Genomic DNA, 20,399 nt, shown 5'->3' on the forward strand with positions numbered 1-20,399 from the left:
CCAATGTGATCTTTTAAAAATGCATGATCATGTACTCACTTGCTCAAAAACTCTCTAGTGGCCTCCTCTCTCACTCAGAATACAAGCCAAAGTCTTTACACAGCTGTTCACACCCCTGCTGACTTCCTGACCTTATTTCCTAGCATTCTTCTCTAGCTTACACCACTCCACACTGGCCTCTTTGCTGTTCTTGGAACACACCAAGCAAAACCCTGGAAGGGCTGCACTTGCTGTTCCCTTCCCTTGCAGCACCCTTCCTCCGGATATGTTGCCCCTCACTCACTTTGGTGTCTGCTCAGATATCCCTTAATCAGAGAAGCTATCCTTGACTCTTCCATGTGAGCACACTTGTGGAGGACAGCACAGATACCCTCCCTCACTATGGGAGCCCTCTGCTCTGCTTTATTTTGCTTTATTGTACTTAAGACCATGTGATCTATGTTTATTGTCTTTCAGCTCCTACTAGAATATAAGGGATTTTTCTTTGTTAACTGCTTTTCCTCAGTGCCTAGAACAGTGCCTGGTGCTTAATAAATGTAAACTGAACAAATGAGTGAAAAGTAGCAACAGCAAAATTAGAAATAGTGAGCATTTTTTCACAATGGGGAAGAATAAGATAGTACAAAAAATGGGGAAAAGTCCACAAAGAGAAGAAAAGTTAACCAGCTTTACAGAGAAGAAGTAAATAATCCTATATGCTTTGGCATAGAGATATAATAAATGTACCTAACACCTGCATTTCAGAAGTAAGGAGCCTTATTAATCTTTCTAGCTTTAAAGGTGTCACAGAATGTTAAGTGTTATTAGCCATAGCCACACACAAACCCTTCAAAAAAAAGATTACTTTATGATCAGGATATCTTATTTTTAAAAGTCAGGAAGATGTATAATTACAGTTTTTAAAATTCTGCTTCTACAAGTAGTGCTTTAGAGCTGGAAATACCTTACAGTTTTTCTATTAGTGAGTTCTTAATCCTGTATACATACTAGAATCACATAGAGAGTTTTTAAACATACTGGTGCCTGGGTCCCACCTTCAGAGAGTCTGATTTAATTGATATAGACTGGGTGAGAGTCACTGTAAAATCAGGAGGTTGGCTTAGAATTGAAGTTCTCATCCTGCCTGAACATTAGAATCACATTTTAGAACCTACATTTTAATAAGACTCCTAGGTGATGTGTAGGCAAAGCATTGCTACAGGCTGGTGGTTCTCAAGCTTCAGCATGTGTGAGTCACCTGAGTCCGAATAGAGACTTCAGGGCTGCACTTAAAGATCAATATTCAGTAGGTCTGGGATGGGGCCCAAGGATTTGCATATCTAACAAGCTCCCTCCCACGTGATGTTTTTGCTGCTGGTCTGGGGACCACACTTTGAGTTAGTGTCACTGTAGTGAGCTAATGGTTTCTTATCCATTGTTTAGACATTTTTCTGACCTCCTTTGCACTTGTGGCCTTTTTGTATGCCACTCTACTGATAAATCTGAGCTTCCTTGTTAGCCCATGTGACTTTGTGACCCAGTCACAAACCTTAGAGGTGTGGTATAGGGAGCACATCATCTGATAACATTTGGCTTTCTGAGTACCATCACCATATGTTGTCATCGGTGTTTTCTAGTTGGATAACTAATTCTGATCTCATTCTGTTTCCCCCGCAGAAAACAGTGTAAGGAATGGAACTCGATTCTGTTTTCTTTATTTTTCCTGTTTTAAAAGTTGAGATATCATTTATGTAGAGTAAAATTCACCCTTTTTAGTGTACTGTTCTGTAATTTTTGACAAATATATACATTGTGTAGCTACCATCACAGTCATGATATAGAGCAGCTCCTTAACCCACCCCCCAATTCTACTGTGCCCTTTTGTCAGTTTTTTCTCTGTCAGTTTCTTTTTGGCTACTTTTCTTGCTTTCTCCCAAGCCAGAAAGCTCAAAAATTCTAATTTAGGCCATCCTCTCATTTTAAGTATAATACACTTAAAATTTTTTTTTATATTAAGGAAACTTTTTATTGTGGTATGGTAAAAAGCACATAACAAAATTTACCGTCTTAACCATTTTCAAGTGTACACTGAGGTAGTAAGTATATTTGCATTGCTGTGAAACAGGTCTTCAGAACTATTTTATCTTGCAAATTTGAAACTTATATACCCATTAACCAACCCCTCCTGCATCCCCTGGTAACCACTATTCTACCTTGTGTCTATGAATTTGCCACTTTTGTATGATACACTTTTCATAAGCCCAGTCCCCTGTGGTCCCACTCATTTAGTGAGTATTGGTTAATGTCATGCTTTGTTCCGAATTACTAAAACAGATGTGAGCCCTGACACCTAGAATGTTATAAGTAAAACATACTTAAGTAATTAATTTTGTTTATAGAATTCTTAAAAAAATATGAGTAGCTGTTAGGCACCTAGAGTGTATATGAGATTTTATTGTTTGTTCTGGATAATAAAGCATCACAAATAAATTTCTTGCTCTCCAGCAGCACATATTACATTCTAATTGAAGTTGACATGTAAGAAAAGTTTGTTTCTTTTTCAAATTATAAAAATAATAAAACTACTGTAAATTTGGAAACTGAAGAGACAAATCACTCAGATCTCACCGACTTCTAGACAACTATTAACCTATTTTCTCTTAGGCTTTTTGTGAATTTTTAATTGTAATATACTTATATTTTTAATATACTTATATTTTTAATTGTATAATATACAATTTTTAATTGTAATATACTTATATCTTTCGATTCTGGTAATTTCTTCATCAGTATTTTTCCATAATTTTCATAATCCTTACTTTTAAGTATTATATAATGTTACATTTATATATTATATATATAAATACATGTATAAGGATATATAATTGTTTCTTTCTCCTCTCTTTGGACATTTAGGTGTTTGTATTTTTTTGATTCATGTATGTAGCATCTCATGTTCTAGATTTAAATAATTAACTTTTGCCATAAAGAACATTTAAGAATGAGAAGAATACGCATGAAAATAAAATATCCAAAAATGGAAGGAAATAGTTCTGTTAAGATATAAGTCTCTTATGGACCAATGGTGTCCACACATCTTTTCCCGCCCTGCTACCTGCATTCCCTACCCCACCACACACACATACACATACACACACAGGGCACTAAAACTTATTCAGTTACAGAATAAAGAAAAGTTTTTACAAAGTTCTTCCTCCAGGAAAGAGTCTTTTTTCATAATAACATAAAGCCTTTGGCCTTGTTATTTTAATACTCTCAATAGGTATAGGGATTTCAGCCTGCTGGTTGCATGAAAGTCGGAGTTTGAGACGGAGAATAAAAAATATTCTCCGTCTCAAACATAGCATGGTAAGTGATAGAGTGAGGAAAGAAATCCTCTAATCAAAACAATTTTGAGGTATTTTTGGAGAGCTGTGCTTTATTCTCTGTCCTTTTTTTCCCATTTTGCCCATTTTTCACTTTGTTCATTATCTTACTACTTTTTAGAAAGAAGAATCCAGTTTATTACAACTTTCAAAATCTCCCAAGAAACCACCTAGAGTAAAAACAGCAATTCAAAAACCTTGGAAGAGTGAGTCTTTGAATCCAGTTTTTCCTAAGGATGATGTGATTAAGAAAGGGTAGGTGCAGCTTTTTGTGTCCCAAGTGCTTTTCTGCAATGATAAGATTTTTGAAGAATTTAAAAATTAAATAGAAATTGAAAACTAATACTTTTCTTTTTTTACATGAGTTCTTATATTTCAGGGATAGATACTAGAGGGTTGTATTTCCCATGCATACTCTAATTAATCGTAGAATGCCAAAGATTGGTAATTTTAAAGAGGTGGTAGTTATGATCTCTAGCTTCTCATGAGCTGTACAATCAAAAGATGTCTCTGAGAAGATTGCCCTTCAATTCTTTCTTTTCCCTGCTCAGTAATGTTTCTCAAGCTTGAGAACTCAAAATACCCTCAATAATATTGTACTTATTTAATACAGTATATTTTAAAAATTCGTTTAGATTTGTCCACCTATTTATGCTTTTCATTGTTCTTTATTTCAAACGGAGTTATTTTCCTTCAGCTTGAAGAAATACCCTTTGGTGTTAACTTTGGTGTGTAGTCTGCTGGTGGATAATGATTTGTTTAAGGATTTATTACTTCACTTTTATTCTTCTTTATTGAGATAAAATTTACCTGTCGTAAAATTCACTGTTTTAATCATGTTCAGGTATACAATTCAGTGACTTTTAGTATATGCACAAAGTTGTAAAACCATCACCACTATATAATTCCACAACAACTCATCAGCCAAAAAAGAAGCTCCATCTCATTAACGATCACTCCTCACTCTTCCCTCCCCCAACCCCCGGTAACCTCATCTACTCTCTGTACCTTTCCCTTCAAAGGAGAAGAGAGGGAAGGGTTCAGTAACCAAGGCAATGGGGCTACCTTGGACAGGAAATAGGACACTTCTTCCTGAGACAGGATGGAAGGAAGTATGGGTGGGTGTAGGTAAATATATCTGTTGATAGATAAATTTGAATGCTTTCAGCTGCAAATAACAGAAAAGTTGACTAACAATGGCCTAGACAAATGGAATTATGTTTTTCACAGAGCAAGAAATCTGAGTGCAGGCAACTGCCAATATTGGTTCACCAGATCAGGAGTATTGAGGCCTAAGTCTTTGTAATGCTCTTGGCCATTCCTTTATAGTCAGTGGTGTTACAGCTCCTGACATCAGGCTTTCAAATCATAAAGAAGGAGGAGGGGCAATATCCATTAATTCTCTCCCTGTAGTCAGGAAAGCAGGCTTTCATAGAAGCTCCCCAGCAGACATCGTTTTATATCTCAGTCATAACTGTTACATGACAACCCCTCCCTACCTGGAGTCTTGATAAGTGAATATTCAGCTTTTTCAGTATTTTAGTGATGCTGGTGATAGAATCATGTTGTCAGAAATGGGTGTTGAGTTAGCCAGTCAATTAATAGTGTCTGCTACATGGCACAGGGGAAACTGAAGCATGATGTACCTACATTTTGTCTGAGAAGAACCTGCAGAGTAATCTGCTGGTGGATTGGCGTGGAGGAAGGCTGGTGAGTTGGAACAGGCATGGGTTATGGAGCTGGAAAATGAGGTTTGGAAGAATTGCAGTGGGCTATGGGAGAGGGAGCTGGATGAGAAAATATAAAAAGCTAATGTTGAAAGTCATTAGTCTAACTCCAGAGTCTTCCATCATCTCATCTCAAACCACCACATATAAACCCTTATGAATCCCACCTGTTGTGAGGATTAAATATGATCATATGAATTATATTTGACACAATGTTTGGTATGTAGTTTAGCTGTTAGTGTTCTCTTGCCCTAAGAAAATTAGTTAACTTGCTGCATTTTAAACAAGACTTTGCCTACTTACCTTCATACATTGTTCACTCTTCTCACCATCTGAAGAACCCCTCTAAACACAGCCCCCACACACACATACACACAGAATTTATCTTCCACCCATTACTCAGGAAGAAGCTCATTTCTTTAATTACTAATATAGCTCCAAGGGACTTCTCATTCTTACACACCCATAGTTTTATTATCCGTCCCAGACATTTGGCATCTGTGATATGTTCACGAATTCATTCAACCAGCAGTTATTTTATTGAGAGTTGTCTTTATGTATGACTGTACCTCATTTTCTCAACTGCCTCTTGAGGGCTGGACTTGATGCTGATACTTTTTTTTCTAATTCTCTCACAATGCTTAGGAGCACGCCTAAGATTCGGTGAATGTATACCAAAGGTGCTCAAAATATTTGTTGATCAATTAGTTCTCATCCCTATAATTTAGGTCAAGGCACATGTCAGAAAGCAGCAAAATTATTTGTTTAGCATCTTTTACTGACATTTCTGAATGTCTGAAGCCCCAGCTGGGTAGAAGATATACTTATACAGAAGAACCTGTGGTAAGTATTTTGAGAACTGAGTAATTTGATTCCTCATTTAACCTATTCAGTGTCCCCTGATTTTAGAGAATTTTTATTGATTTACCATAATGACTTTTTTCTTTACTGAACAAAAGAATTATTTTTTCCTTACAAAAGGATTTTTATGCAGAAACTTTCTGTTTCCTTTTGTAGTACCATGTTGCTGTGTACTCTGTTGATTACTGTTTTCAAAAACAGCTACATTCTCGTTTTGGTATGATCACACCTCAGACACAAAATAAATCCCTCTAGGATTTTTATTACATTTTTAACATTTTATAAAAAGTAATATTCTATGTTATGTTTTGGAAGTATGTTTAGAACTTTTATAAAGCAGAGTATTTCCAGTGTGTGGTTACTTTGATAATATGGATTTAATACACCAGTTCTAAATGAAAATTTCACATTCTTTAGCAATTATACTTTAGGTAGAAACTTTCGTAGTCCTAGTATGGACTGAACATTTGCATATAATTTTGGACTCTTTATTTTATTCTAAGCAAACAGTTCTCCTTTTCTTCTATTTAGTATTATTTCCTACCCAAATAATGATTTTTTAGCTTTGGAATGCTAATAGTTAAACATCATAAAAACATTAAATTTTCACCTCAGAATTTGTTTAGTAGGGGGATAAAGGGAGAGGCAGAGAGACACTATAACAGAGAGCAAGAACCTGACTTAAACCCTAAATCGTCCATTCCACAGTTATCTTAAGATTACAAAGAAGTAGTCTGAGTTCCACACAACAGATAGCAAAGAGCTCATGTGAATATGGACGCCCTTCCTTATTCTAGAGTTACTCTTGTGCTTGGAGAAATAGCCAGCTTTCTGTGTTTCAAGAACGGTGTTAGGCTTGCCAGCACTGTTGGCAGAGAAGCCCATAAATAGCAAAGTTTTATGAGAACTTATACTGCCATTTACACTCTGAAGGCCGTGACCTGTATGGAGTGAGACTGTCCAAAGAGGGACCCCGTAAGGACAGTTAATGAGCATCACTGAGAGGCCTTGAAGATATTTCTTTTTATAACTCTCTTGTAGCTATTATAGCAGCGGTTCAAGGCTAAAATAACAGTAAATACGTAAGAAAGAGGCCACCAACAGAGATTTGGAAGACTCGTAAAATGGTGTCACGGTGCCTGAAATGTGAAAATAGTTGAGGTTGGGAAGTCAGTTTAATATTAAGTTTGAAATCAGATTAGTTTATAATAGAATGAACTCTGCTGCTATAGTTGGCTCCATAAACGAATCTTGTGGGACAGGCAGATGCAAACATACTGCATTAATTACATATATGGTACAAAAATAAAATAAAATAGTCCAGTGGGGAAATGACAGCTTGGTAGAATTTATGAAACCCTGTTGTTGTACAATGCCATAAAAAAATAACAATGTTTCTGGGTGGATAATGTACTTCTGTTTTGTTATCTAGATTAAAACCATGGCAGATGGTGCCTTGGGAGGATTTCACATGGAAAATTTGTTGCAATCTTTGTATGTAGAAAATAGAGCTGGATTCTTCTTTACTAAATTCTGTGAGAACTCAGGGAACAAGGTAGAAGATAATTATTTTAAATCTAATTTTATACTTTTACTTCATTTAAAATGAGAGATTGAAATAATTTAATGCTCAAATAGTTATATTTGATGTTAAAATTCCCATCTCCTCTGGTAAGAAATCTCATGTTAAATATTTAGTAAAATTTTAAATATCTTAATTATAATTCTCTTTGGTTCATTTTCCTACTAAAATTACAAAGAAAAGTAAAATACAGATAGACAAGAATTGACTTGCATTATTAATAATAGATTACTTTCATATAACTTTGTTTCAGTGTAATGTATATTAACTTCAGTGCTGATTTCTATCAATCCTTTACGTTTTATTTTTAATAAGTCTAACAATGACAGTTGCAATGAATAGTAACAAACTTTTTCTAGGTTTTTTGTTTGCTTGTTTTTTAGTTGTCACAAACAGTCTTTATTTTGCTCAAATGAAAAGTATTTCACTAGCTCAATTATTAGAGTTGTGTTTGCTTCTGGTATAATATACATTTGCCCACATATATCAGAATACCTTCAGATTTTGGTTTCATGCCAGAGATAACGTGATTACTTTTTAATTATTAACTAGAACACTTACTATTTTAATGACCAATTATGTGAGAAACGTATATACAAAAATATAATGATCCAGTGACAATACCAATAAATAATTTGTATGTTGCCCGTTTGTGATACAAGATAAAACCACCTTAAATTGAACCTGATTTATAGTAACACCAAGGAGCTAAACAATTATTTTTATTTGAAATTAGAGCTTTGTAGAGCTTTAATAATTGGGTGGTAGTAATTTATGTACTTTTTCCATCTGCAGTTGTGGAAGAACAGTGTGTACTTTTGGTTTGACCTACAAGCTTATCATCAGCTTTTCTACCAAGAAACAATTCACCCTTTTAAAGTATGCAAGCAAGCTCAAGTAAGTAGTAAATAATGTTGGTTCAATGTGAAGCACTAAGTACACAGAAATGAAAAGTTGTGTCCAGCCTCAAACAAGAGAAATCTGGGAGTGTGGGCAGAAAGGCAGCAGCTAAATTGTTGCCATTGAGTTACTTTATTTAAATGTCAGCAGAATATTGTTTTATAATCTGATTTGTGGGTTCTCAGTTTTATCTATTTTATTTGGTATGCCTTATTTTCTCTTTGCTGCCTATTAATTGCTCTTCCAACAAAGGACATCTTATCTTTTTTTCTAATTTATGCCTTTTTGGTTTGGTTTTGAGTAATTTAAAAGAGAACCCTGAGAGAGGACTTGTAATGAATCATTGAAGTGATTGGGAGCAGAGGCATTGACCAAAGATGTTCTCTGAGCTTCCTGCAGCAATCAGCTGTTGGAGATACTTAGGCTATTGGACCGTCTAAAGATGGGGAAAGAATGTTGACTGATTCTGTGTGGCATAGGCCCTGTGTCATCACCTGGCCTTCTGTGCTACATGCTATGTAAGACAGATACTCAGAGTTGGAGGAAAGAACATCTTAAGACCTCTCCAAAGCAAAATAGAGGACGGAGAACAGAGGATTCTCTGCAAAGAGAAAGAGAGAGTAGCCATTTTTTGAGGGGAGAAAGAAAGGGAATAGAATTATGACTCAAGCTAACTTATCTTTTCAGTTTTTATTCTTAGGCTCTCCTAATCTTTTATGGAGAGAGGTCATCAAGCCTAGAAAACTGCTGATCACTTCTATATCTGTTGACCACTTAAGTGGTTCTTATAATCTGAAATAACCCCATTCCAGGGGACCTTTCCTTGAGCAATGCTGAGGAGATTAGCTTCGTCATATTGTTTATTATCGTATTATAATCTTATTCAGGACATCAGAGAGTACTCCTGGGTGTTTGCTGTTACCTCCACCACCCTGACTTTGGCATTAATAACTATGTTTTATAAATCAGCTGACAGAACTTTGTACTTTTTACCATGAGAATTAGGGCTTCGGTTCCTACAGAGCCCAGATCTGGCTCCATGAAATCATGAAACTGTATCTCTAATTTGCCAGTACCATTTTCTGAGACCACACAATTGGCTCTTCTGCTTGTTAATCCTTTACCTGTAATTCTCTACTTATCCTCCTTTCCCTAACCTATTGCATCTGACTGCTAAAGTGCCACCATTTTTTTTATGTTTTCACCACTACAAGGCTGACTCCTCTAAAAATCTTCAGCAGCTCACTCAGTTAAGTAGGTTTTTTTGTTGCTGTTGTAATCACAATATTTCCATATACTTGTAAAAGGGGAAATTCTGTTTGAGCTTGGTAGACGTTAATTCTTTGTAATGGTATTCAACCAGCTATAAATGATTGTGAAACAGGATACACTCACAATTTTGTTATTCTGAGATATTCTGTTTGGGGATTATCGAGGCCCATAAGCTTTTTATCCTTCCGTAGCTTCTCTTTTGAAGAGTCAAAACAGTATGGGGGGAAGGGAGTGATGGAGACATTGGTTTTAGTTTAACTGGGGGAAATAAAAGGAGCAAATCATGTAATCTTTTTGACTTGCTTGCTTTTTGCATCTGTGGTTATTTTATTTTTTGGTTAGTGGAGCAATTGTCTAAATTGGTTTAGGTTTTAATTATCCAAGATTTCTGCCCCCAGATATAAGAATTGCTTCTAATACCATGGTCCTATAGATTTGTTTCACAACATGAAATACCATTGGTTTCTTTATAATAGAAATGCTGTATAACTTCCTTCAAGGGTACATGTACAATACAGATCTTTGGATTGATCAAGCCAATGGCAGAATATAATCAGCTGGCACTGTGTTAAAGTTGCCATTAACTTGATTTTTTTTTTTTTTGGCGGTACGTGGGCCTCTCACTGTGTGGCCTCTCCCGTTGCGGAGCACAGGCTCCGGACGCGCAGGCTCAGCAGCCATGGCTCACGGGCCCAGCTGCTCTGGGGCATGTGGGATCTTCCCGGACCAGGGCATGAACCTGTGTCCCCTGCGTCGGCAGGCAGACTCTCAACCACTGTGCCACCAGGGAGGCCCTAACTTGATTTTTATATTGTCTTTGTACATCTGATGAGCTGCGTGGTAAGAGACCAGGGGTTGATTACAAAAGACTTACATGCTTTTCTGTATGCTGATCGACATATTACATACCTTGAAGTTTTATTACCTCAAGAAGTATTGCAGAAATATCTGTGGGCAGACTAGATGGGAGGTCAATGATAGTGATTTAGCATGACTAACTGTGGTCCAGGAGTTTGAACGACAGTCTTGGGCACATCCTGAAGGTTTCATTGCACAGCTTCCAGATAGAATCGTTCAGTTAGGAACCAAATGAAATGGTCTTGGCAAGGAGGAAGAGAAGCACCACCAGAGTGCAAAGATACAGTGTTTGATCCTAGCAACAACTTGCCAGTGGACCATCTATCACTGCCAAGATTTGGAACCAAGATTTCTGCCAATAGTCCTACTGTTTTTTTAACATTACATACTTGCTTCAGTGAGACCATTACAATAGAATGAAGTGGATCTGGGTACCACAGTCTTTTGTAAGTTCTTCCATCTTTGTAGAAACCTTTCAAACTGTATCCCAACAAAAACTACACATTTAGAATTTACCACTCTCCAAAGCATATACATTGGGATTTTAAAAAAATTAGTAAAAAAAGAAAGTATTATACATGTTTACACATATGTATACATACACACAAACATGTTCAAAATAAAAAATCAGTGGGAAGGAGGAAGAGAGAAAAAAGAGTAAAAATTATAGCCTAGGAGCAAAATTATGTGGAGAATGTAGGAATTAATGAGTAGAGAGGGTAGATAAGAATGAAATGAAAGTGAGGAATAAGAGGATTGCTAGGTAAATCCACGGCACTTTTACCACAGAGTGCTATTGAATATAAAGATGTTCTTGCAGCAATGTGAGATTTTTGCCTTATTGAATTGAACATCAGGGTAACACATTTTTAAACTGAAGTATAGTTTATTTACAATGTTTCAAGTGTACAGCAGTGTGATTCAGAATATATATATATTAATTTTGTTTATACCCAGTAAGTAGTCTCAACTATTTTTTTATTACCATCAATGATGTATAGATTTATTTAGTTATTTATTTAACATCTTTATTGGAGTTTAACTGCTTTACAATGGTGTGTTAGTTTCTGCTTTGTAACAAAGTGAATCAGCTATACATATCACGCACAAATTTCTTGCTTACCATTGGTTTTTGCATCACATTCCTTCCTTTGGGTTTGATTTCTGAAGAATAGCTTTTAATAGGTTTTTCATTAGGATTTACTAGTGGTAAAAATCAGATTTTTTTGGTCTGAAAATGTGTATTTTCTTCTCTCATTGATCATTTAGCTGAATATAGAATTCTAGGTGGACAATTTTCTCTCAGCACTTTGCAGATATTATTCTACTGTCTTCTGGTTTCTATTGCTATTGTTGAAGAGTCTGCTTTTGCTCCCTTGAGGGAGGATGTTTTTTCTCATTCCTTTTATAATCTTCCCTTTGACTTTGAGGTTCTGTATGTCACCTCAATGTGTTTATTACTACAATTATCTTTCTTGGGTCTACATTGCTTCTAGAATCTGAGGAGTCATGTCTTTCATCAATTCTGGAAAATTCTCAGCCATTATTTCTTTCAGTCTTTCTACTTCTCTTTTCTGGATTCTCTGGTCAATGTTGGTGCTTTTCAGTCTATCCCATATCTCTCTTAATCTCTCAAGTTTCTCCATCTTGTAATATCTGTGTTATATGTTTTAAAACTGAACAAGATCAATTTTCTTTGATCTGTTTTCCAGTTCATATTTTATTTCTTCAGCAGATTTCAGTCTGCTGTTTAACCCATCCATTGAGTTAAATCATTTAAGGAATTACTTTTTATTATTATTAGACATTCTACTTGTGTTTTTTCAATCTTCCTGGTGATTTATCTTTTTGTCTTATTTTTCTTCATGTTTTTAGTTCTCCTTTTATGTCTTAAGCATTTTAAACATATTTTATAGTCTGTAGCTGTGTTAGGTATCTATTCCTACATAAGGGTATTATCACAACTTTGTGGCTTAAACAACACACCTTTATTACCTCACAGTTTATACGGATAAGGAGTCTGGGCACAGCTTTGCTGGGTCCTCCACAAGGCTGTAAATCAGGATATTGACCAGGGCTGGTTTCTCATCTGGGGCTCACCTGGGGAACAGTCTTCTTCAGTGCTCACATGGTTGTTAGCAGCATTCAGTTCCTTGCAGACCACCAAAATAAGAACTCATTTTTTGTTAGCTGTCAGCTAGCAGCCACTTCGGCTCTGTGCCATGTGGTCCTCTCCATATGGTAGCTCACAACATGGCAGCTTGCTTCTCCAAAACCAGCAAGGGAGGGAGTTTCTTAGTAAGACTGGCATTACCGTCTTATGTAACATAATCATGTACACGTAATCACATAAATCTCATCATTGTTGCTGCATTCTGTTGGTTAGAAGCAAGCCATACGTATGCCCACACTTAGGGGGAGAGGGTTATGAAAGGGAATGAACACTAGGAGACACTGTTCATGGGTGCCACCCTAGAGTCTGGCTGCTACAATATCCAATAATTCCATGATTTGCAGTTCTTGGGAGAACTAATTCTGCTATTTATTATTTCTGCTGACATGGTGGATTCTTTCCTTCTGTGTTTTGTAATGTTGAATTATGAGCTCTTATAGTAAAGTTTTTATCTGGGGTGCTTCTGCTAGGCACATTTTTAATGCTAATTTGTCGTCTTGGGGTTTCCTCATGTGCCAAGTGTAATCTTGAAAACCACACCCACATGATGGTAAACTCATGATAGTGCATCCTCAGGAGATATTTTTCTTTTACATAGAGTATAAGCCAAGACAAGCATGCTTCTTTTTTGTTTCCTAGGTTTGGTAGTTGTATATATGTACATTTTTTCCCACTCTATGTTTCACTTTGTGTGTACCCCTTCAAGGACCATGGTGTACGTATGGGTCTCAGTGTTACATTTTCACTTTGTGAGGGTCCAAGGCCCTATCTCCTGTACCCTGTGGCTCTTATAACCCACATCCTTGATTCACCCCATGGTAGTCTCATCATCAGCTCATGCTTAGCACCCTGGTTTTCAGTACACTCCTTAATTTTGACCCATGGTAATTTTCCTTACTACCGCAGCTATGCATTTAAAAGGATATTAGTTATCCTTTATCCAGTACTTCTAGGCAGTTTATAGAGAAAAAGATTCAAGTAATCTAGCCTGCCAACATATCAAAAAAGGGAGTCTCTGCCAGAAGCAGTCATATATTTTCTAATTTAATACCCATAGTAAGAATGGGAGGTATTTTTATCCTATTTTTTATAGATAAAAAAGAACCTAAGGCTTCCCTGGTGGTGCAGTGGTTGGGAGTCCGCCTGCCGATGCAGGGGACACGGGTTCGTGCCCCAATCCGGGAAGATCCCACATGCCGCGGAGCGGCTAGGCCCGTGAGCCATGGCCTCTAAGCCTGTGCGTCCGGAGCCTGTGCTCCGCAACGGGAGAGGCCGCAACAGTGAGAGGCCCGTGTACCGCAAAAAAAAAAAAAAAAAAAAGAATCTAGATCTCTGAAATGTTAACTTTGCCAAAGTTTCATAGCTGGGAACAAACTTAAGCTCAAACTTGAGGTGCAAAACCTACTTCAGTGCTGTACTTTGCCTTCTCTGCTCTACATATAAAAGTTCATCACGTCTACCGCAGAGGACTTTGTAAGGTCTGTATAAGATAATGTAGATGGAAATATTTTGTAGTTTAATGTAGGGCACTCTATGAAATAAGTAGGTATTATTATTATTAGAGTCAATACTTACGGTTCTATCAATTGCCTGGTTAATGGAGAACGAAGATAGGAATTTGAAGAAAATAAGATAGAAGAACAGCAGCTCCTAAACCAACAGCTGTTCATTTAACCAATACCATAACTTATTCTGAGATTAAAAATACCACTTAAATCAAAATGTGCTTCATATAATTACAAACTTTTAAGCTATATTTTATAATATTCTGTTACTCACTTCTTAGTTAACATTCACAAAGAGCCTGGTATGTGCCAAGTAATGTTCTGTGAATGCAAAGATAATTAGGACAAAGTTCTTGGCTTAAAGAGCTCACTCTGTAGTGGGGGAGAGAGAGAATTATGGAGGTACTTCAGTCACATTTAAAATAAAACCAGATAATAGCATCTTAACTGGAAATTAAATAAGTTCTGCCTTTACTGGCAGATAAAAGTTGGTTATCGTTTTTATTTTTTTAAATCAACATCTTTTCAAATACCTGTAGAAGGGAGAGAACTATTTCCTTTTTTTTTTTTTTCCCATTTTTTGAGCCGAACGCTTTAATCCTTTAGTCTTATTCCTGCTCTGTGAAGCAATACAAAATAAATCTCTGTCTTTCGGGTGACAACTCTTCAAACAAAAATATTATACTGTCCTGTTTTACTCCTCTCAACAACTTTAGACTAAATCTCAAATCTTTTACATTTGAGATTTAGGTCTTTAATCTTAGCTAGATGAAATCTTGACATTTGGAAGTCCCATTCCTGACATCTCCACCCAGTAATTTGACAGCTCATAAATATTCTGGCCTAATGCTCTAGTGAGCAACGGTTGTGCCTCTAATCCCTACAAAGAAATCAGTTGATGGGTCCCATGGCAAATAAGTCAGTCTAAGTGATTACCCCTGTTCACCCAGGATCTCTAAGGGTTTACTCTATTTTTTTTGGAATTTTATTTTATTCTATTTTATATATGCAGCAGGTTCTTATTACTTATCTATTTTATACATATTAATGTATATACGTCAATCCCAATCTCCCAGTTCATCCCACCACCAACGACCCCCCCCGATGCCGCTTTCCCCCCTTGGTGTCCATACGTTTGTTCTCTACATCTGTGTCTCTATTTCTGCCTTGCAAACCGGTTCATCTGTACCATTTTTCTAGATTCCACATATATGTGTTAATATACAATATTTGTTTTTCTCTTTCAGATTTACTTCACTCTGTATGGCAGTCTCTGTGTCCATCCATGTCTCTACAAATGACCCAATTTCATTCCTTTTTATGGCTTAGTGATGTTCCATTGTATATATATACCACATCTTCTTTATCCATTCGTCTTTCGATGGGTATTTAGGTTGCTTCCATGACCTGGCTATTGTAAATAGTGCTGCAATGAACATTGTGGTACATGTGTCTTTTTGAGTTATGACTTTCTCTGGGTATATGTCCAGTAGTGGGATTGCTGGGTCATATGGTAATTCTATTTTTAGTTTTTTAAGGAACCTCCATACTGTTCTCCATAGTGGCAGTATCAATTTACATTCCCACCAACAGTGCAAGAGGGGTCCCTTTTCTCCACAGCCTCTCCGGCATTTGTTGTTTGTAGATTTTCTAATGATACCCATTCTGACTGGTGTGAGGTGATACCTCATTGTAGTTTTCATTTGCATTTCTCTAATAATTAGTGATGTTGAGCAGCTTTTCATGTGCCTCATGGTCATCTGTATGTCTTCTTTGGAGAGATGACTATTTAGGTCTTTTGCCCATTTTTTGACTGTGTTGTTTGTTTTTTTAATATTGAGCTGCATGAGCTGTTTATATATAATGGGCATTAATCCTTTGTCTGTTGATTCGTTTGGAAATATTTTCTCCCGTTCTGAGGGTTGTCTTTTTGTCTTGTTTAGAGTTTCCTTTGCTGTGCAAAAGCTTTGAAGTTTCATTAGGTCCCATTTGTTTATTTTTGGTTTTATTTCCATTACTCTGGGAGGTGGGTCAAAAAATATCTTGCTGTGATTTATGTCAAAGAGTGTTCTTCCTATGTTTTCCTCTAAGAGTTTTATAGTGTCCGGTCTTACATTTAGGTCTTTAATCCACTTTGAGTTTATTTATGTGTATGGCGTTAGGGATTGTTCTTATTTCATTCTTTTATATGTAGCTGTCCAGTTTTCCCAGGACCACTTATTGAAGAGACTGTCTTTTCTCCCTTGTATATTCTTGCCTCCTTTGTCATAGATTAGTTGACCATAGGTGCGTGAGTTTATCTCTGGGCTTTCTATCCTGTTCCATTGATTTATATTTCTGTTTTTGTGCCAGTACCATATTGTCTTGATTACTGTAGCTTTGTAGTATAGTCTGAAGTCAGGGAGTCTGAGACCTCCAGCTCCATTTTTCTCCCTCAAGATTGCTTTGGCTCTTCAGGGTCATTTGTATCTCCATACAAATTTTAAGATTTTTTGTTCTAGTTCTATAAAGCATGCCATTGATAATTTTATATGAATTGCATTGACTCTGTAGATTGCTTTGTGTAGTATAGTCATTTTCACAATATTGATTCTTCCAATCCAAGAACATGGTATATCTTTCCATCTGTTTGTGTCATCTTTGATTTCTTTCTCCAGTGTCTTGTAGTCTTGTGAGTCTTTTACCTCCTTAGTTAGGCTTATTCCTAGGTATTTTATTCTTTTTGTTGCAATGGTGAATGGGATTGTTTCCTTAATTTCTCTTTCTGATCTTTCATTGTTAGTATATAGGAATGCAAGAGATTTCTGTGCATTAATTTTGTATCCTGCAACTTTACCAAATTCATCGATTAGCTCTAGTAGTTTTCTGGTGGCATATTTAGGATTCTCTATGTATCGTATCATGTCATCTGCAAACAGTGACAGTTTTACTTCTTCTTTTCCAATTTGTATTCCTTTTATTTCTTTTTCCTCTCGGATTGCTGTAGCTAGGACTTCCAAATCCTTGTCTTGTCCCTGATCTTAGAGGAAATGCTTTCAATTTTTCACCATTGAGAATGGTGTTTGCTGTGGGTTTGTTGTATATGGCCTTTATTATGTTGAGGTAGGTTCCCTCTATTTCTGGAGAGTTTTTATCATAAATGGGTGTTGAATTTTGTCAGAAGCTTTTTCTGCTTCTATTGAGATGATCATATGGTTTTTATTCTTCAGTTTGTTAATATGATTGCTTTGTGTATATTGAAGAATCCTTGAATCCCTGGGATAAAACCCACTTGATCATGGTGTATGATCCTTTTAATGTGTTGTTGGATTCTGTTTGCTAGTATTTTTTTTTAATATTGACATATGTCGTGAATTTTAAAATTTATTTATTTATTTATTAATGGCTGTGTTGGGTCTTCGTTTCTATGTGAGGGCTTTCTCTAGTTGTGGCAAGCGGTGGCCACTTTTCATCGCGTTGTGCGGGCCTCTCACTATCACGGCCTCTCTTGTTGCGGAGCACAGGCTCCAGACGCGCAGGCTCAGTAATTGTGCCTCACGGGCCCAGTTGCTCCACGGCATGTAGGATCTTCCCAGACCAGGGCTCAAACCCGTCTCCCCTGCATTGGCAGGCAGATTCTCAACCACTGCGCCACCAGGGAAGCACTGTTTGCTAGTATTTTGTTGAGGATTTTTGCATCTGTATTCATCCGTGATATTGGTCTGTAATTTTCTTTCTTGGTATTATCTTTGTCTGGTTTTGGTATCAGGGTTATGGTGGCCTCACAGAATGAGTTTGGGAGTGTTCCTTCCTCTGAAATTTTTTGGAAGAGTTTGAGAAGGATGGGTGTTAGCTCTTCTCTAAATGTTTGATAGAATTCACCTGTGAATCCATCTGGTCCTGGACTTTTGTTTCTTGGAAGATTTTTAATCACAGTTTCAATTTCATTACTTGTGATTGGTCTGTTCATGTTTTGTATTTCTTCCTGGTTCAGTCTTGGAAGGTTATACTTTTCTAAGAATCTGTCCATTTCTTCCAGTTTGTCCTTTTTTTTTTTTTTTTTTTTTTTTGCGGTACACGGGCCTCTCACTGTTGTGGCCTCTCCCGTTGCGGAGCACAGGCTCCGGATGTGCAGGCTCAGCGGCCATGGCTCACGGGCCCAGCCGCTCCGTGGCATGTGGGGTCTTCCCGGACCGGGGCACAAACCTGTGTCCCCTGCATTGGCAGGTGGACTCTCAAGCACTGCGTTACCAAGGAAGCCCCAGGTTGTCCATTTTATTGGCATAGAGTTGCTTGTAATTGTCTCTTTGGATGCTTTGTATTTCTGCAGTGTCTGTTGTAACTTCTCCTTTTTCATTTCTAATTTTATTGATTTGAGTCCTCTCTCCCTTTTTCTTGATGAGTCTAGCTAAAGGTTTATCAATTTTATTTATCTTCTCAAAGAACCAGCTTTTAGTTTTATTGATCTTTGCTGTTGTTTTCTTTGTTTCTATTTCATTTATTTCTGCTCTGATCTTTATGATTTCTTTCCTTCTACTGACTTTGGGTTTTGTTTGTTCTTTCTCTAGTTCCTTTAGGCGGAAGGTTAGACTGTTTCTTTGAGGTTTTTCTTTTTTTTTTTTTGCGGTATGCAGGCCTCTCACTGTTGTGGCCTCTCCCGTTGCGGAGCACAGGCTCTGGACGTGCGGGCTCAGCGGCCACGGCTCACGGGCCCAGCCGCTCCGCGGCATGTGTGATCTTCCTGAACCAGGGCACGAACCCATGTCCCCTGCATCGGCAGGCGGACTCTCAACCACTGCGCCACCAGGGAAGCCCCGAGATTTTTCTTGTTTGTTGAGGTAGGATTGTATTGCTATAAACTTCCCTCTTAGATCTGCTTTTGCTGCATCCCATAGGTTTTGGATCGTCGTGTTTTTGTTGTCATTTGTCTCTAGGTATTTCTTGATTTCCTCTTTGATTTCTTCAGTGATCTCTTGGTTATTTAGTAACGTATTGTTTAGGCTCCATGTTTTTGTGTTTTTTATGTTTTTTTCCCTGTAATTTACTTCTAATCTCATAGAGTTATGTTCGGAAAAGATGCTTGATATGATTTCAGTTTTCTTAAATTTACTGTGGCTTGATCGGATTTACTCTTACATTTGCACAACTTCACAAGAGAGAAAGGAAACTAAAAACCTAAGTCAATTAATGTCATCAGGCCTATACCATCTCTTGGTGTTTTTAGGAAGCTGTAAGTTGTGATATAATAATAATGCAGAATTCATTAATGTTTTCATTCAACAATGTTTTATTGCTGTCCTTCTCAACCTCTCTGGCCCCAAATCGTTTAAATTTTCCATTAGGTGATCTTAGGCACAGTGTGGATCCAAATGAAGTTCATTCCAGGTTGTGCCCTACCTCAGGGTTCTACAGTAATGTCCACGTACTTGGCCCCTTTGCTCCTGCTCCATTTTTTATTACTGTAGAAACAGGAAAGAAACATAAACTGGGTAGCACTTAGACCAGCAGTTACAAGCACATTTGCCCTTGCCTAAAAATGTTGCAGATATTTCCACAAATATTTATCATAAACATCTAGTATACATGAGGCTCTGATCCATGCTGGGAGCACTTTGAGGAACAAAACACATACAGCTGCTACCGCCCAAATACTATCAAAGTTCAAGAATATGCTCTCTTTTTTTGGCCTACTTTTCCAGAGAGTGCTAGAAAGATTGAGAAAGAAGAGACCATGTAGCTCTTTCTCTATGAAATTTGCATTGTACTGACAATGTTTTCCAATGAAGTCTGAGCTAATTTTAGGTTACCAAAACCTTGGGTGTTAACCACAAATTCCTTTGAAAAAATGTTATGGCATAAGAGGGGCAGTGTTGAAGATTTTTTTGATAATCAGCTTAGTTTTTTCTTTGCTTGCTGTCATCCATTACCTTAATTGTTTAGCTCCTCTCTTTACTTGGCATTTACAGGACTTAAATACTTCAGGGTGGTCCTGACATTTTCATTAAAGTGGTATGAGCTAAATGCTCCTTCTCTAGGCTGATGGTGTATTTTCAGGTGCACTAACAGAGATCATTATTTCTTCATACAGCAGTAGTATTAAGAATCAAGCTGTGTTTCTTAAAAGATGAATGGGCATGGGTGAGGGGTCAGGTTGGGGTGATGATTAAATGTGGAAAA

At 37.1% G+C, this 20,399-nt stretch overlaps 1 protein-coding gene across 1 annotated transcript in view; it reads left to right on the forward strand.

Annotated features, from left to right (window-relative positions):
• The window catches only part of RGS22 (regulator of G protein signaling 22), a gene marked incomplete at both ends in the record, with an annotated part of 154,634 nt that overhangs the window by 71,284 nt on the left and 62,951 nt on the right, over positions 1 to 20,399 (forward strand). Inside the window, 4 exon segments of the mRNA XM_082674653.1 lie at positions 3,487 to 3,620; positions 5,821 to 5,935; positions 7,386 to 7,508; positions 8,331 to 8,432. Of these exon segments, the coding sequence (XP_082530779.1) occupies positions 3,487 to 3,620; positions 5,821 to 5,935; positions 7,386 to 7,508; positions 8,331 to 8,432 (474 nt within the window).

The sequence above is a fragment of the Grampus griseus genome (genome assembly GCF_964374135.1).
Source record: "Grampus griseus genome assembly, chromosome: 17".
NCBI lineage: Eukaryota > Metazoa > Chordata > Mammalia > Artiodactyla > Delphinidae > Grampus > Grampus griseus.